The sequence below is a fragment of the Haemorhous mexicanus genome, chromosome 3 (genome assembly GCF_027477595.1).
Source record: "Haemorhous mexicanus isolate bHaeMex1 chromosome 3, bHaeMex1.pri, whole genome shotgun sequence".
NCBI lineage: Eukaryota > Metazoa > Chordata > Aves > Passeriformes > Fringillidae > Haemorhous > Haemorhous mexicanus.
Window position 1 is genome coordinate 62,189,474 of NC_082343.1, and position 18,813 is coordinate 62,208,286.

The following is an 18,813-nucleotide window of genomic DNA, read 5'->3' on the forward strand; positions in this document are numbered from 1 at the left end:
AAGAAATAACCAATAAGCACAGAATTATTGACTGGTCTTTTTCCCTGTGCTCTTTATCAGTTTTCAGAAGCCAAAGGGGCTTTGAGTTGTTTATTGCATTTAAACTTCTGCTTTAATTAATTTTTTATTCTATTTCTTTTATCAAATGGTAATAGTCACAAAAGGAATTAGAAATAAAATTTGAAAATTACTTAATTCCTTCCAATTGTTTTCTACTTCTTTACCCCTTCATAAGATAGTCTCTCTCTCATACTGATTATCTGTCATATCATCTCGATAATATAAAACAGATTTTAGACTTATTACTTGCTTTGTTAACCTAGGCAGAAACATATAAGTATAAATTCAGAATATTACTTTATAAAGACAGTTTTTCAAAGCTCTGATATATTTCATAAAATCAAATTTACCATGATCTGATATAAAAATAATGTTCAGGCATTTATGCAAGTTCATTTGCTTTAGACCATCCATCAGCATCCCTACTATTTTGTCCACTCTCTGTAATGCCATAATGACCTGCAGGACAAAAATAGGAACGTAAAGTAAGTGTTAAAAATACTGTTAAATATGTCTAAATAAAAATGAGAACCTGCAGACTGCATATCACCTGCATTGCTCAGAGTTACCTCCACCTACAGAAGATTGGCTGTATCTACACTATACAGCACTTAGCCCAATTTTTTTTCTCCATACTGCATCATGACACAGCTAGACATTTTCTGTGCTATTTTAGTTGCAGATGCTTTAAAAAAAAGAAAAAAAAAAAAAAAGGCAAAAGCATCAAACAACAAACATCTCACAGATTATAACCAGTGAGGGTGATTTTAAAGTATGAAATTGAGGATGTTTGTTGCATTATGCTTGGGCACAACTAAGGACAGCAAGGAATGACAAAGGATGCAGATGCTGATGTGCTGGATAGAACAGAGGAAGCCAAGCCTGCAATACCCTTCCTCAAAATGCCTGCTGGGAATTGGAGCAAACTGTCCTTGAAATTATGCTCTGAGACTAATATCTAGACAAACTACTTTAAAGAAACTGAAAAAGCCAAAAAATGAACTACCAGACTAGCACTGCTTGTGATCAGGGGTCTGGGGCCCTAGCTCACTTGTAGAGGTACCACACTGGAGCTACTTTTGAATACTTGCAAGGTTAAAAAATAAAGGTGTTTTCCAATGAAGTAATTCTGTCACCTCTCTGAACTAGCGCAAGCTGTCTTGCTTTGTATCAACAAAGAGATGCTCCTGCAGAGACTATAAGAAAATCCTCAGGCTCCTTCTCTCCAGAGCATTCCTGACACACAGAACTTTAGATCCACTTACTAAGCAAATAAAAAGATAACCAATTTAATCATGTTCCCTATACTGCACTTCCAATTATGTCTGCAACTTCCTTACACAAATAGCAACTACTCACAGCTCAAGAGGAACTGGCAAGAGCTTTTTTACTCTTGTCACCACTAAATACCTACTTATGATGCCTAAACTCCCTGACTGTTCAAGATGGGAGAATTTTACAAAGGACCAGAATTTCCAAGAACTTTTTCCTTTGAAATTTTCATTTTGGTATTTTAAAATGTAAAGCTATTCAGTATTTTTTAAGACAGTAGCAGTCCCAAAGACTTCTTACTTATATAATAAATCACAGACTGTAAAGAGGCCAATGTTCCTTTTACCTGTCTCTTTCTGAGAAGGCATAAACTATAACTGCAGGGAAATAAAGCCAAAATCCACGTAACCTTAGCACAGAGACTGGGGGGAAATGAATGACAATTGTAACATGAATACTTGACCACCACAATTTGGACATTGCAAACCTCTGTTCTTGCTAAATTGAAATTATACAATTTTTCTGTTCCCATTCCCCTCCCCTTCCAAAAATCAACATGAACTATTAGTAAGTAGGAGCAGATAAAAGAATATACAAGACATACCCACACATACACTGGTAATTTAAAAGTGATTGAAAGAAAGAAAATAAAAATTAAGCTTACTAAATAGGCTATTATATGCTTTATATCAATGTTAATCATGGATGGACTGTCTATTCACAGGATTTTTTTCCTAAAAAGCCTACTTCACACAATCTCAGTTAACCTAAAAGGAATTATGGAACTTACAGAGTCAGAGCAAAGAATTAAACTTTAAAAAAAAAAGTAAGAAACTACAAAACTACTTACTCCACTGCTTACTGGTCCAAACCTATGGCCCGAGGAATCTGGTTCTTCTAAATACAGAGTGTAAAAGTGTGGTCTATATCAAACGGTACCAAAAATGTAATATTTTACATACATGTTGAGACAGTTTGAAGAGATTATATTTCAACAATGGAGATCACATATTGGAAACAATGCGGTCATTCAGAAGAAAAATACATTAAGCTGAGAGATGCAACTTAATTTTAAAAGTTTTCAGAAACAGGTTGGCACTAAATAATATTTTAACATTGTTAGAATAAAGCATAAGGTATTGTTTAAAACAGAAATTGTGTTTACAAAGTAATTCACTTGAGTCCCACTCGAACAGGAACTCACACTCACAAATGTATACCTACCTTTCATCTTCAGGTAGCTGCAGCCAGCGAAGGACAGTCACCACTCTTTCTTCAAAGGGGATTGAGCTGCATCAAAATAATACAATATCAACCAACCATGTGTTTCCAAGAGTTAAATCTTTTAGCCATACATTACCAAAAAATCACTGTACTTAAGCAGGAAAAAAAAAAATCATTACAGGCTTTTTAGAGGGATGCCAATTTTTCTGTCCAAATCGCCTGACTCTACAGGAGTTTATGGCCTGATCTGAATCTCCCTTAAATATTGTTCCCAATATCATTAGAATAATGCTCCCAGTAATGCTTATGCTTATTATACAAAACAAATAATTGGCTTCAAGGTGCAAAGTCACACGCAGGATGTTATTCCTATATTATGTTTTGAAAAATTCCTAGTTTAGGAGCAGGATTGGGTATTTTAAATTTAAATAGGTTGAATAAAAGTTTCTCATACTATGTTACAAACTAGATCTCTTCATCAATTACTGAAGTAGATCAACAATAAGCACATTGACCTTTAACAACACGAGGCACCCACAAAGTAAGTATTCAGTGTTTAACACAAGTTCAAGTAATGCATCATCAGCTCCTATGGAAGAAAATATAGGCAGCAAATCAAGAATCAAAAATTCCATCCTGTATGAAGGGTGTAAGAAGAGAAAATGATCCTAAGACAGAAATGAGAAGCCTGATTTCTTGGGCAAGATTTGCGATTATTAAAAAAATAGTGATAAACATTTTCATTAAGCAGAAAATGTTTAATTGCAGTGAAGAGCAATCACTGACTAAAATATGAGTGCCTTTAATATTTTTTAAATCTGCAATGAAAATAATTTTAAATTTGAACAGCTTACCACAATCACCAGTAAAACTTTAGTTTCCATAGACAATATCACATCAAAGCCTGATCCATTCACTCATGAGAAGTTTGGATTGAAATATTCTACACCAGCCACAAAAGGTTTGTATAAATAGAAAGAGTAAAGCACTAGAGCTTCAAAGCTGGTTATGCTTTTTACACATCTTACCATTAAAACATTTCTTGAGGAATGAAAAGATAATTAAGCAAAGGCTCTACATTATACTGAAACAAAGTTAATTGGATCCTAGCCTTTTTTCCCCATTGTACAACACTCTTTAGAAAAGTAGGGGAAAAAAGTATGCTTTCCCTGGCATCTGTCCCACTGCAATCATTAAAGCCAAGCATTCCTCCAAGAGAAAGGCATTTACATACCTATTGTATATTTCATACAGGTTTGGAAAGGTTCCATTCACTGCAACATCAGACCCAGGCCAGAAGAAGGTGCCTGCTTTCAGCCCTTGGTACATGGCTGTGAGCCAAATCTGCCGGAGAACATTCACCACGTTAGCGCCTGTCACCGAATCAGCTGAGAGCCTGCCAGCCCCATGGCCCCCCCACCAACTCCACACCCTTCAGCAAGATCAGAAACCAATGGTTTCACAGAGCACTCCAGTCCATCTTGCCTGTCATCGCTATCTGTACCCAAACTACACCTTGTAGGCTGATTCCTTGTGGAAAACACTCGCATTCCTGCTGCTGCAATGCCATGGAGAGCCAGGACTGAGGTAGGGACCATTACCAGAAATGCAATGGTGGAACCACGGCTGAACACCAGGAAGGGGAAATGTCTCAGTAAACAGTGACAAAAGAAGGGGTGGGAATATTCCAAGGACTTATGTCCTACACACTCTTAACATACAGAAACAGCATTTTGGTCTAAATCTTTTGATTTTACTGCTGCTCTTATGGTTTACAGATTTATACCCTCTGCATCTTTCCTGCCTAACTCATACATCACTCTATTCTCAGTGGCCTGCAAGTTCTACACCTCAAGGAAAAAAAAGAACAACCAAATAAAACAAAACAAGAAACAACAGCAAAAAAACAAACAACAACCAAAAAACCCCACACACTAAATATTTACATCTCATCCCTTGCTCTTCTTCAGGCTAGCGCTCACACAAATTTTTCCATGCCACTTCATTTTCATGGCAATCTCTTCAGTTTTGCCATAGGTATATGATTGAGCTGAGATGATTTATTTTAAAACCACATCTTTGGACTTATAAGTAATTCAAGCAGAGCATAAACCTTTATTAGTGCTTCTTATTCCTCAGTCTTATTGGTCTGTGGATCTCCTCACAGTAGTTAACTCCAAGCCCACTCACAAAAACAGATGAAAATCTGGTAGCTGTATCAGTTATTTTAAGTCAGCATTCTCCTTAGGGAAAATTCCGTTTAAGTTCAACAAAAGCTGTTACATTTTGTTTCATTTGTTATTTTTTGGCTCTAGGAGGGCAATTCCTAGGGGTGCTGAGTAATGCTTCTTGGCTGACTTAGAATTAACCTCGGTCCTCTTTCAACATCACGATGCATCCAAGCCATATTAAGTAACATAACAGGGTGATGTCCATTCTCAGAAGGGTATTAATACTTACAGGCTGGCCTTGGTACCACTGTGGATTAAACTTCTCTTCACTTTTAAGGGTGAAGGATGCGTTTCTTTTGGGGTCATACATCTTGTTATCAATTATACCATGAGATTCAGGATACAGCCCCTGTAATTGAAAGCATGCCTTGTCGCGATGTTCTAAAGGAAAAGAACCTTCCAGCTACTCAGACATATCCTTTAAACAAATATATCCATTCAATAGTCACTCTGCTGGTGATGTCTACTCCACCAGTAGCTCAGGACCCAATTTAGCAGCATCATCTCTCATTGCATCCAAGCCCTACCTTCCAACACTTATTTGCTTCTCAGTGAGATTTAAAAAATATTCGGCACTGTCCTTTGGGATCAAACTGCAAGATACTGTTTGAATTCACTCATTTGTTGTATCTTTAGTACCAAAGATAAAGCAATTACCTATGCTAGACCTCCATCACATGAGCAAAAGCTCTAGTTCTAGAAAACCATTACATGAGCAGTCAAAGAAGTGCAGGCACCAGGTCTTGGGTAGTTTTAGGTGACTTTGTGCTCTGTCATTAATCAGACTAGCTCCTTTTTACATTTATAAGGGATGAAACACCACCACCATTAGGATCTTGCTACTTTTCACAAGAATGAGGAGTGGAGATAAACCGCTGCACTGTACACCTCACATGGCTGCTGGGCATGACTAATGACTCTTAGCTGCATATTCAGTCATGGAGATTTGTGAGGATTACACAATTAAGCACCTCATTCCTGACCTTGTGCTCTCACCAAAGGTCTTGACAAACTGGGAAGATAAGAAAGTGCAGATCCTAGTATTTGACTGAATTTTAGTTGCAGCATGATGAAACTAAAAAGGATGTCCTGGATTCCAACCCTGCATTTGTGCTGAAAACCTCAATTTTTCTTTTTCCTCCTACATGCAAGAGGTGCCAAATTTACAAGATCAGCTTTGTGACGTTTCTATGCAGGCTTAGGTACAGTCCACCATACAGAGCCAATATCAGCATGATGCTCAAATCTTTCCTCTCATTCCACACCCTTCTTTTCATCATGCCAGGCTACCTTAATGGAGTAGAATAAGGCTGGCAACTTAAAGCGGTTAGGCTGCTCCCACTCCAAGAGTGGAATCTGCAATTTAGTGGAAATATTTACACAAATGAGGAGTTGTAAAGTGATGTGAACTTCTGGCTATTCTTGGAAGGGCTGGATTTACTAACATTAGATCTGGCTACTTAGCTGTAGTGTTATATAATAGCTGTTAACCTAAGTTACATAAATATAATTCATAATTGCTCCCATTCTGAAGGGAAAGCAAATTATTTTAATAATGCATCAAAATATACTATTCCCTTGGAGAAAACTTGATAATGAACAGTAGTGGAAACATATTATACAAGAATTCTTACTGTGACAATGGAGTAATGGTTGGGAAAGGTTTTTGAAGGATACACTGGTCTCATACTGGAAGTGTATGTTCCACATTTCTCTAGAGAAAGTAACAAAGAAAGTCAGCAAAATTACTGAAATAAAAATCTTGCAAGTTTCTCTCATGAAAATGTATAGATATTAAAAAAAAAAAAAAAACTAAAAACCAAACCATAATATATTTCCAGAAAGTTTTCACTCTTCAAAATTGTGGACTTAATCCTATTAACACAAATTTTTTATATGCCTAATGTCTGACTGCAATGGTCACATAAGCAAAACCTACAGACTTTGTGAAAAGCATGTACAGAAAAGAATTAAAAATGAAAGAAATCACACCCTCCAAAGTTGCCCTGGTATGCAGTAAATGCAGTCTGCAGTTTGAGACCAATCAGACAACCCTGGGTGCTCCCAGAAGAGAGGTGAAGTGGCCACTGACACAGTGGTGCCTGGCTCTCTAAGCCATCTGTCAAATCATTGCTTGTTTTGCAGTCTTCCTTTCTTGTTTGTGGGGCTTTTAAAGTAGAAAAAATAAGCTCTTATTCTAGGATGAATATCAAAGCTTTCTTTATCTCAATATACAAATCATATGGCTTTAGGGAAATTAGTATACAGTATTTGATAGTATGAAGAGGCATTAGCAAGGCCAAAACAACTGGGCAAGCCTTATTTAAGGGGTCTAAATTTCCATCAGCAAACATGTGGGCCCCAATTTTCAGAAAGAAAAAAAATGTTTTCATGACAACTTAAAAAATATCAAAACTGCCTCAACGGATGCTAAAGAACCAAAACTAATAACCCGTAAGAAGAACATCACTGCATCATCTTCACTGACTCTGGGTAATTATATATAATACAAATTTAATAGAATAGAATAGAAATTAAAGGCTTCATAACATAGGATGTGTTGCATCAAGGCACTTTGAACTCATTGGATTGGGGCTTCAATTAGATTTCAGTTGAAATATTATATTTCAACTGAATATATATATATATATATATATATATATATGTATGTATGTATGTATATCCTCCCAAGTCGTGCAGGCATCCCCTCCCACACTTGTGTTCTATAAGTAATAATCACTTGGATCTTCTTTAATTACTGGAAAACACCTAGCACATTTCAACTACTTCCAAATCAGTTGTTGAGACTGTTTTCCAAAATCTTAGTTTTTTGGGGTGGATGTCTGGAGAGGTTGGTTTTTATTGTTTTGTTTTGTTTTGCTTTGCTTTTTAAAGTAATAGAGAAACACACTTAAAAAGTTATGCCAAAAATCCTAGGGGATTTTTGCTAGGACTTTCCATCAGAGTTATCATTATTCTTTGTGGCTCATTGGCTTAGCAAAAGATGTTTTAAGACAAAAGGATCATTTATCTAAAACTTAAAATACCGCAGCATAATTGTATATGAAAATGTCTTCTCTGAACACCACATGTGCATAGCAAGACAATGCCTGACTTCCCTAAAATCCCTCAGGTCCATGCTGAATTGTCCATCTTTCAAACAGCAGGGAGAGCAAATGTATAACAAAACATGGTAAAAGTGAAATGATGAAATTATTTTAGTCTTACAGGCATCTACTCTGACAGATTTCTCCAAGGAGAAACCAGAATATTGCTGCAAGCATGGCTGAATCAACAGGACCAAATAATGGCAATATTTTTATCTACTGGAAATTCTGCACTTGTCACCAAATGCTTTGACGATGAAAATCCAGGCATTTAGCATGGTCCTAATTTAACACAGAATCAGGCAGTCCCACAAGTTAGTGAATGTGAGCAGCTATTCACTGCTTTGTAAATGCTGTCATTTTTAAACTCTTTTTGAAAATGTAATAGTCCTATAAATGGACAGCTATGAACTCCGACATTATTTAATACAATTTTTCAGGAATAGTCAAGCAATTTATTCACTATTGTTACCTGTCTACACAGAGGAATAGATTTCATTACCCTTTTCTGAACACTGAAGTCCTGCAGGAGTATTTACTCACTCATATACAAGTTTATTTTTACAATATGACTGCTTCACACATGGAACATAAAGCACATAAGAGATTTGAAGCCACAGGCCCTCAGAGTGGATATACACCTCAGTGACACCAAGTTTCATTAATGAGAATATTTTTCTCTTACTAAAGAAAATTTGCTTTTTCTGAGCATTTCACCAATTTTTTACTATGAGGGGGGAAAAAAGAAGAAAACTGAAGATTCCATAGCACATTGTATAGCAAAGCCCTTCTAGCATTTTACCAAAAAATGATCCAGAGTACTTTAGAACCGTAAGCATAATGCAGAATTAATACTTGCCCCCCTGGGGCAAGTATTTTATTGGATATAAAACATGTATGATTAGGCATTCTGGTATTAGAATCTTTTAAAAATACACGTTTTGACCATCAAAAACCTTGTAGCTGTGGAGAAGTGAAATTACTTTGATGAAGATACAAATATATTTGTATTTCTTAGTGGTCAGAATTTGTCATGGGCTCAGTGCAAAGAGAAGTGCAAGTTAATTACAGAAGTCAGTGAGAGGAGTCCCACTGTAGTCTATCCAGACCAAAGAATACAGAATGACATGTGTAAGTGGATACCGCAGACTGGAAGTCCTACAGATGCTTTGTGACACTTCTATCTTGTATCTCAGGCAGAGCTAGAATAATTTGTACTAGACAGCCTCTCCTAGAAATGTCCCAGAAATTTTCTCCAGTTTAAATTTTTTATAACTGCATCTAATGAAAACTTTGCAAATGTCTCATTTTATTCTAGCACAGAACAAAACTAAAAAGAACCCAAAACCTCAGATCCATCTGCGAATTGTTATCCTTTGGAACACTTCAAGTTGTAACAACCACTGTGTAAAAAAGCAAGTATTTTTACTGATTTATTTTTAGTCAAACTGAAACCAGGCACCCCAGGTAGTAATTTCTGAATGTCAAGAAGATTGGCATATTTTTCAGACAAGAAATACCATCAGTTCTCTACAAACCACAGCCAAAACAGAAACAGGAAAAGGAACTAAAATTATTTAGACACCATCAAATCAAGTAAGACACTAAAAATGCTGGGGAATATTTCTTCTGGAAATGTTTGCTAAATTAAGGTTTTCTTGGATTCATTACATTTCTACCAGCCCTTCTATATCATCTCCTCTTAATCTATTCTTTCTCTGTCTTCTTTTTCCAAATATAATCAAGTGCTTTTCATTTCCCAAAGCCATTCCACCTAAATATGAGATGATATGCATTATAGAGTAAAAAGGATCTACTTCTATTTTGAATAAAATAACCCCACAGCAAAATTAAAAAAAAAAAAAAAAACCCACCTCCTAAATAAAAAGGGGCTATAACTTATAGGATTTCACAGAAAATCCAAAGGGCCCTTTCCTCAAGCCCTCTCTTCCTTGCCCTTCCACTCTCCAACAATTTAAGTTCTTTGTGCATGGGTGTTCTTTAGGGCAACAACTTCCATATTCTTGGCAGAAGAGTGAGGATTTTAAAGAGTGAGGAAAGCTGCATTTGTGGCTTTTTTCAGGTAAGACATCATAATAGTTCTTAGACAAAGAAACTACTCACGTAATTTGCTAATAACAGGTAGAAGTCCACCCCAAGTCTGCAAATATTCTGCTCTGAAGCCATCCAATGAAAATAGCAACACTGGAGACTTGGTAAATCTGAACAAACAGAAATTGAATATTAAAAGACAGACTCTGAGAAACGGTTTCCTATCACTAACTTCAAGAAAGTTTCCCCAGACAGTGGAAATGTTCATTATGGGGCTATAAGCCAGGCCAAGGAAGTCATCCTCAGCAGAAGTTTGGCTGGCACAGTGGTGAGCAAACTGCTCCGGTCCCTCTGTTTGAAGGTTGGCAGAGCAATCCGTGCCCAAAGAGGCTGAGGTTTGCAGCAGGGCATGCACAGAAAAGTCATGGCAAGGCCTGATTTCAAACACACCTTTAAGGTGAACAAGCCAAGATGCTCAGGTGAGCCATCTGGTGGGTTTGGTACTCCTTATCTTGAAATCAGTCCCACTGAAGCAACACTAAGCCCCTCCAACCCCATTCTCCCACCCCAAGCTAAGAGCAGGGAAAGAAACAAGGCAATGCAAAGCCAAACTTTCCTTTATTCACTTTCCTCCTGAACAACCTGTAACCTAGATGAAAAAAAAGTATTTTTATATATATATTTACAGTGCACAGAACAGTAAGAAAGTCTAATGTACAGGGTATGTTAAATCAGCAACTAAAACACATACTTTTCCTCTCATCTTACAAAGATTATCCAACCAAAAAGAACTTGCTTAATGCTCCAGAAGTCCTACCAATCTCCAAATTCAAAAATGTGGCCCTGCGACTGGAAACACTGTAACAGCATTTCAGCCAGGAACCTGACAGATAAATTCAGGTACTGATTTCACTGGAACCAACAAAAACAAAATCTCCCCTTCCAGTCTCCACAGGACCTATGTTTTCCAGTCTTGACTTGTTCTCAGATTCAGCCCTGTTCAAACAATTTCTCTCCAACTGTAAGTACTTAAAACATTGCATCACAGACAGGAATAGTAACTTCTGTAACATCAGTAACTTCTCCCTTGAAAACATACCCTGTGTTTCACCTATAGACATGGGGGCATGTGAGACTGAAAAAAAAAATCACTGCTGTGCAGCAATAACTATTGAAAATATGGAATTTCATAAAACAATTTGCTATTTATAATATTATAATATTAAAATATTGGTTTATTGCCAGCTCATTTTCCCTTTTTATATTTACATTTTTAAACTTTGTAATACTCCAGTTTCCAAAAATAAAACAGTGAGGATAGAAGACAAATATAAAGTGTTGACAATTTCTTTAGTGATGTATGCCACAAAAAAAATCTGAAGAGCCGTTTACAAATGAAACATTTCTAAGCTGTGTGTCAAACAAATGTAACTATATTAAACTAAGGAAGAGTCAGGCAACCAAAACACTTCAATCCTAAGAAAATTTTAATGAACAACTTGGACAATAGATCGGCCAAAAGAATTTCATTGGCCAGAATTATTACATAGCCTACCCTATACCCCAGATAGAATAAAACCTTTAAATGCATTTCTAAGATGTATGTTTGTAGCCTGCTTTTTAATTTATATGGCACAGGTGGGAACAAGAAATGAATAATTTTCAGGTCAAAACTAAAGCCAGATGGCAAAACAGAGTAAGGAAACTTTATGCAGTACCTTTGCCCATATTACAAGTACTTTTTGTACCACAGATTCTGATCTCCCCAGGTTTGGCAAATACCTTCTCCACGTCCCTTCTCAAAAAACTGATTCACTTTAGCGCAGAGGTCTAAAAATCTTCACTGCAAAGTTCTGTGCAATAAAATGTGAACTTTGAGGCAAAGTCTGTTTAATATTACTTACCACCAAGTCTAACTTTAAAAAAAAAAAAAGAAAAAAACAAACCAAAACCAGAAAACCCCACCAAACTTAAAACAAGCACTTAGAAAGGGACTTTACGCAACTTTTTCTGGTTTGGCATTTACAAGTAAACCAACTGTTAAATACATGTTTTGGTTGTCTGCAAATCTAGCTACTGACCCCTTTGCACATGTAAAATTAAACTTGGCAAAATAGGCCATTGCCACAATGAGAGCAATTGCCCATTTCACTTCTTGTATACTCTACACAAGCCAAAACTCATATATTTAGTGATCTGCCCTAGTGCTCAGGGAAGCAAAGCATGACAGACCATGTTAAACCACACTCTCTTTGGAACAGCTCCAGTAAAATCCCCAGACAAACTGACCCAAGCTCCATTCTGAGGTATATCAGCCACTTCCATGCATTTTTCCTGCCAGTGGCCACGACTGCACTTGCTACCTAATGAATGGGCTGTCATGAGCAAGCAAAGCCTGGGAGGCTCAAGTTTTGGTCCTGTTGGTGATTCATGCTGGCTGTGTCCAAACAGCAAGACAAGCGTGTTTCACAGCTCTTGGATAAATAGGTATGCCACAGTCACATCCTGACTCCAAACTGAAGGAAATGCAGTGGCAATTATCCCCTCCTATAAACTGGCTCCTATGGAAACATTATGCAGGCAACACAGGCTTGCTGTGGTCTAGTAGGCTCACCAGTCTGGATGATCAAGAGGCCAGAACCATGGAACACATTGCCAAGTTGACCTCCCTTGCTGCAGGCAGGTTAGACCATAATTAAAAGAAAGAGAAAGAAAGCAAAATAGGAAGGAAAAGAAAGTTTCCTTGAAAAGCTTAATGTAATACACAGAAGACTTCTCATCCTACACACATTCATACAGCCTATATACAGCCATAAAGCACAAGAGGAAAAGCTTTCTTTTCCACTAAATGTACAGAAAGCCTCAGCGGGAGGCATAAGAGCAATCTCCAGACATATAGAGAAATCAGCAAAGAGGAAAGTAATTGATGCTCTTACAGCTCAATGAAGATAGGACAAATAGTAATAGGCCTGAAGTACAGAAAAAGACATGAGGACAAAAAGACAGCAAAAAGTCATCAGTAAAGCCATCTATGTAAGTACTAGGATAAACTGCTTAAGTAGGTTTGAATTGTCTGAGTATTATTTCACTCCTAGAATAGTGGGAATGGCTAGATCACTCCTGAGATATTACAGCCTATTAACTTTATAATCCTATTAAACAATATAGAACTCAGTTTTGGAAAGACTTAGTTGTGTACTTAATTTTAATTTGTTGATCAGTGAAATCAGTGAGCAGTTGATCTCACTGAAATCAGTGGGATTTCTCAGATTAAGCACCTCACTGAATGCTGTGTCATCTTTTGTCTATTCTGCACCACAGGTACAGCTAAAACCCAGCTAAAACTAAAACAGAATAAAACCAGCAATCTGAACCCACAATATATGCTGTATTAATATGCACAGAATCAGAACTGATATCCTGAAGTCTCAAAATGAGCACTGCAACTAAATTCACCTACACTACTGCCTACCACACAGCATAGGAAGAAGCAGATTGTTTACAGAGTTGTTACTTTTGGGAGAGGCTTGTGTGCTAATAGTCCAAGATGAACCTTCAGTCAACACTGCTTGATTCAACTTTGACCACACATCACCCTTTCCTGGGCTGGGTTTTATTGCAACATTTTGGGGTTTACCAGGATTAAAACAATTTTAGAGGAGTAACTATGTATCCCTTTCATGAGCTGAACAGAAAAAAGCAAACAAAAAACCCTAAAAACAAGTTAACCAACAGGAGCTGCCCTACGGCATTTGCGTCAGTATCTTTGGCTGCGGATCTGCACAAGACTCTTCTTTGTTTACCAACCTCTTGGGGGCAACGCTTCCTAACCCTGCCTTAGAGAAATCATCATTCTAGACTCAGTTCCCAGCAAGAAATCCCAAATGGCTCCAGAACTCAGAACAAAATTCAATGACAAAAACTTCAAGAACCGCCTGGCTATCACCTTCCTATATAGGGGATTACTGGGGACTTGGACTACAAGCTGGACAGAAGCTCCAGTTTCTGGCCTGATGAAGGTTCTGAAAGCTCAGCAACTGTTAGTGCTCTGAATCAGAGTGAAGGGTACTCAATTGGTATGAAATATTTCACATGGAAATATTCTGTATTTTGTTTGACAGTTTTATAATGCCAGTGAATAAAAATAGCACGATTTAAATATCTTAAGTCAAAAATGTAATGACATAAGAACAAAATAAAATGGTTTTACTTTACTAGAAATATCCCATTGCACTATAATTTCAAAATCAAAATAAAAAAGGTGTGTATTTTTTGATACTTGTCAGGCAAGAATATAGCTGTCCCATAATATGTCTAGCAAGTGTTTACTACTGGAACATAAATCAATCTAGAATTAAAGTCACTTCTACTGACAGCTTAGACATACAATCATAGTTTATAGTCAACTTCAACTATAAACTTAGTTAGAAGATCCCAAAGCAAAAACAGTTCAAGTAATACAAGCTTTTTTTTCGTGGCTGGGAGCTTCGCTGTACTATTCAAGCCTGAGTGCTGATGCCATAAACCACATGAGTCATTGCTCACACACTGTATACATAACTTGCAGGAGCAGGCCCAATGTGGAGCTGAGCCAGAGAATACAAGGATCCCATGGCACTCTACACGTTTTAAAGAAAGTAATTCAGACAGCTTGCAAACAGTGTTGTCCCATTACTGGTGGAGCTGGAACACAGATCTGCCCACAATTTGCAGCCCTGAGGCTGGAAAATGCAAGGTATTGGAAAGGTCTTTGAAACAGACAAGGAAGGGAGACAGGAGTCCAAGATTGCTGGATGGGTCCCAAAATATTTGGAATGATGGGCATTGTAGCACGTGTAGGTCAACAACATGACTGGCAACCAGGCAGAGTTGCCCAGAGCACACATCTGTGAGAAACACCAGGACTGAGGAATAGGCATATCTTGCAAGTCAAGAAAGTGCTGAGATAGAGCAACCTGATGGGTTAGTAAGCACCACCAAATGCTGGCTGAACAGGTGTTCATCTCTGTCTGGCAGCTGCTTTCACTGTGTGTGTAAAAGGCAAGCAGGTCCCAGGAAGGCACAGCAGGGAAAACAATCTCAAAAATGGAACGCAAGCAAAGAGCAGAGGTATGCAAATATAAAATTTCCTCACCCTTTAGGACACTGAGGTTCAGTAATGTTCTCACACTCTTCTTCAACCCAGCTTGCCTCTCCTTAAAACAAATGAGTGCAATTCATTTTTTTAAGACAGTACATTCTTACTGATGCAAGGTTTCTTTCATGTTACCAGATGCTTTTAAAGTCACATTATGTTCTTGCTCCGTTTATACAAATATAGGTACATAGGAAAGAGGGTAGTAATTTGTTGATGATACTTGCCTTTACAAACAGCTTGATAATTAACACAGCAGTCATTTTTTTCTACACAATCATCTGAACAGGAACAACGATATTCTAGTCGCCTCTTTTCTCCACACCTGAATTTATTGCAGGTCCATATGTGGGCTAAAAAACAGGTGTGAGAGAAGGACAGCACGATGATTAATACTGCTGTAAGTCCAGAACTAGTAATGAAAGTGTTAAGTTCAGTCTAAAATCTCTACTCACTGAGAAATAGCCCTCAGGTGTAACAGAGATAATGAGTTATCTCATACATGCATAGTATCACAAACTTTGGCACTTCAGGAAACAGGAACACCCATGACTAAATATCCAAGAGCACAGTCATCTGAATACAACTATGCAGCATATGGGTATAAATACCACAGATCCGAAAGAATTCATTTTACAGATCTTCTGAAAGATGGTAATTTATGTGGGTTTAATTTGGTAAGCTCATACTATAAAAAAAAAAAAATCCCAAAAACTCCACCAGAAAAAAAAATAATTTAGTCTGAATTTGGAATACCTAGAAAACACTAAGCAGCATTAATTTATTCTGACTTGCATTTGAAGTCACAGTGGCTTTTACCAGTCATCATCAGGCACTCCAGTCTCTTTCAGCACCTCTTAGTAACAGGTACCACTGTCATTATTTAGGGCTCTATACATAAGCTCACAGGAAGACCTACTGACTTCAGCTCCACTGCTGACTTTATTAGAGAACAATATTGGTTTCTCTGAATGGCATATTCCAGTACACTGTTATCATCTGAAGACCTGGATGTCCTGGTTGAACATGAGCCAGCAGTGCCCTGGCATCCAGGAGAGCCAACCCTGTCCTGAGTGCATCAGGCTCAGCATGGCCAGCCAGGCAAGGGAGGGGATTGTCCTGCTCTGCTCTGCTCTGGGGCGGGCTCGCCTCCAGTGCTGGGGGCAGTTTTGGGTGCCACAATATAAGTGCTAAACTATGAGAAAGGGCCCAAAGGAGGGCCATGAGGATGGTGAAGGGTCTGGAGGGGAAACTTTATGAGGAGCAGCTGAGGTCACTTGGTTTGTTCAGCCTGGAGAAGAGGAGTCTGAGGAAAAGCTCCATTATAGTCTTCAACATTCTCATGAGGGGAAGCAGAGGAGTAGGGACCAAGCTCTTCATTCTTGTGACAAGTGAGAGGGCTCAATGAAAAAGGATGAAGCTGAGTCAGGTGAGCTTTAGGTTAAGTATCAAGGAAAGATTTTTCACCCAGAAGGTGGCTGGGCACTGGAAAGAGCTCCTCAGGGAAGTGGTGACAGCACCAAACCTCAGAGTGACAGAGTTCAAAAAGCATTTGGATAGCTGTCAGGCACATGGTGTGACTCTTGGCCTGTCCTGTGCAGGGTCAGGAGTTGGACTTCATGATCCTGATGGGTCCCTTCCAACTCAGCATATTCTGTGATTCTATGATTTGCTGGCAGTCATAAACACAAACAAATCCTTTACATTTAGTGAGGATAAACACCAGTCAATTTACCAGCTGAGTGAATACTGAAGTGAAGACATGGAAGCCAAATCTAAATGTTTGAGCAGAAGATAGTCAATGATTTTCATACATGATTAGCAATTAGAAATCCCTAAAAGCATTGTCAGGAGGTTAATCTCACTTTCAGTAATTACTTTCAGTAATTCCACTAATATCAAATAGATCTCTACTTCCATGAGAGAGAGAAGAATCTATTATGGTTCTAATTATATGACACTATTGGGAAATTAGAATTTGATTCTCCATTGATGTTAGGTCTAATTCTAAAAAACCCCAAAAAAGAGCACCAATGAATTCATTCATATTCCTAGTGCTAAGACAGACTCTCCAGTTTGTTTTTAAAGAACCTTTATTCTCAGGGGGAGTGATGTAATAAAACAGAGTAAAACCCATGGATTATATACCTTGATATATCAACTATATTTGTGCACTTGACTTTCAGTAGCAGTCAATTGAAGAAGGGATTTGAGCTCAGTTTAATCATTTGGTTATCAACATCCACATTGGAATTTTAAATGTATCACTGTGGTCTCACCCAGAAATTAATCATATGTATATAAAGAGGAGTAAGAGGAAAAAGAGTTTTCTGAAAGGAATGCTGCTTTTGAAGCATAGAGAAAAAATCAAAGCAGAGAAAATAGTCAAGTGCTGTACTTGTTATTCTACACACACTAACATCTTTCCCTGTAAATTTTCTCCTATGTATTTTTCACACGTTTGTCTATTTGACCTTTGCCTTCTGGCCAATCATGGCAGCTGCTTCTCATTTCGCAATCCTTCACCAGTGCAATCTGTTTTGTCATCCTGCCTTGATTCATGCTCATGACCCTTGCTTCACATTCAGGCAGGGGAGTAGCAAGGCCGAGGGCCTGAGCAGCTGGGTAAGGAGAGATGGCAGCTTTCACAGAGCTGCTCTGTCCTTCCCCTTCTTCACTCAGGCGATGACAGACAAATGCAATGTGCAGAATGCACTTCTATTCCAGGCTTGCCCAAGAACGTAGGAGTTAGCCCTGATGCCAGGGACAATGCGGGTTACTGTTGTCTCACCACCAGCAAACAAAAAGCTGGCTAAGACCTCGAGTTGCCATTGTTCCTCCTCCTTCCAAGGGGGAGGGCAGCAGCACAGTCTGTGGCAGCCTCTCTTCTCACAGGAGAGCTATGGGAAAGCCAGCCTACTGGCTTTGTCAGCTCCTAAGTAGTCCAGCTGGGTGAAACACAAGCTTTGCTTGTGTGAAACAGAGCTGTACCAGAGCCCTGATGTTTCCACAGGAGTCCCCAGTAGCACCATCATCACTGCAGCTCCATCCAGGAATGCAACACAGCATAAAAAGGGGAAGATGAGTGGCATCAGAAACACTCTGCTGCTCAGTAGCCCTGTTCTGCACTCACAGCCCATCTGAAATAAGCCCTGACCACAGCACTACTCACATATGCTGAGCTGCCCCCTGTCAAAGAACAGGAGAGACTGCTCCCTCAGTTTCTTCCATCCTTACCTGGTTGTATACATGTTTCCTGGTAATCTAAGCAGCAGTTTCCAAGCTTGACACAATCCTTATCACAACGGCAGCTTCCAAAGGTCCTTTCAAAGCAGCGACCTTTGCAGGTTTTCACTGTAACATTGGATAGTGTTAGATATCTGTGGCTGAGCCCAAATCAGTCAACAAGAAATCATGCAAAAGAAACGAATACAGCCAGAGTGTGATATGACTCAGTTGGTGATTCCAACATACAGGATGGATGCAAAAACAGTGGCAGCCAAAGGAAAGTCTTGATCCAACCAAATGCTTTTTTCCTCTTACTGAACAAAATTAATTTTTTATTATGTTCAGCAAAGGGTTCTGTTCTCTTTTAGCAGGAACATGGTGTTTCAGTATTGGCAGAAACCAATTAAATAAAAGCTAGTTGTGACTGTCCTAGCCCCTGTGTCACAGGAAGATGTGGGTGCAGCCCCCAGAGTATGCAGGATCTCAAGATGTAAGGATGGCTGTT

General features: G+C 38.4%; 1 protein-coding gene across 2 annotated transcripts in view; it reads right to left on the reverse strand.

Annotated features, from left to right (window-relative positions):
* ENPP1 (ectonucleotide pyrophosphatase/phosphodiesterase 1) overlaps positions 1-18,813 on the reverse strand; it is a 53,206-nt gene that overhangs the window by 16,840 nt on the left and 17,553 nt on the right. Inside the window, exons 3-12 of one of the 2 annotated variants that reach the window (XM_059842081.1) lie at positions 18,318-18,434; positions 15,308-15,433; positions 15,081-15,141; positions 10,019-10,116; positions 6,422-6,501; positions 5,017-5,136; positions 3,791-3,900; positions 2,557-2,622; positions 2,183-2,255; positions 411-519 (exon numbers count right to left, since the gene is read on the reverse strand). In XM_059842081.1, the coding sequence (XP_059698064.1) occupies positions 411-519; positions 2,183-2,255; positions 2,557-2,622; positions 3,791-3,900; positions 5,017-5,136; positions 6,422-6,501; positions 10,019-10,116; positions 15,081-15,141; positions 15,308-15,433; positions 18,318-18,434 (960 nt within the window). The remainder of the gene's footprint in view (positions 1-410; positions 520-2,182; positions 2,256-2,556; positions 2,623-3,790; positions 3,901-5,016; positions 5,137-6,421; positions 6,502-10,018; positions 10,117-15,080; positions 15,142-15,307; positions 15,434-18,317; positions 18,435-18,813) is intronic. The other variant, XM_059842082.1, reaches the window with a different exon arrangement.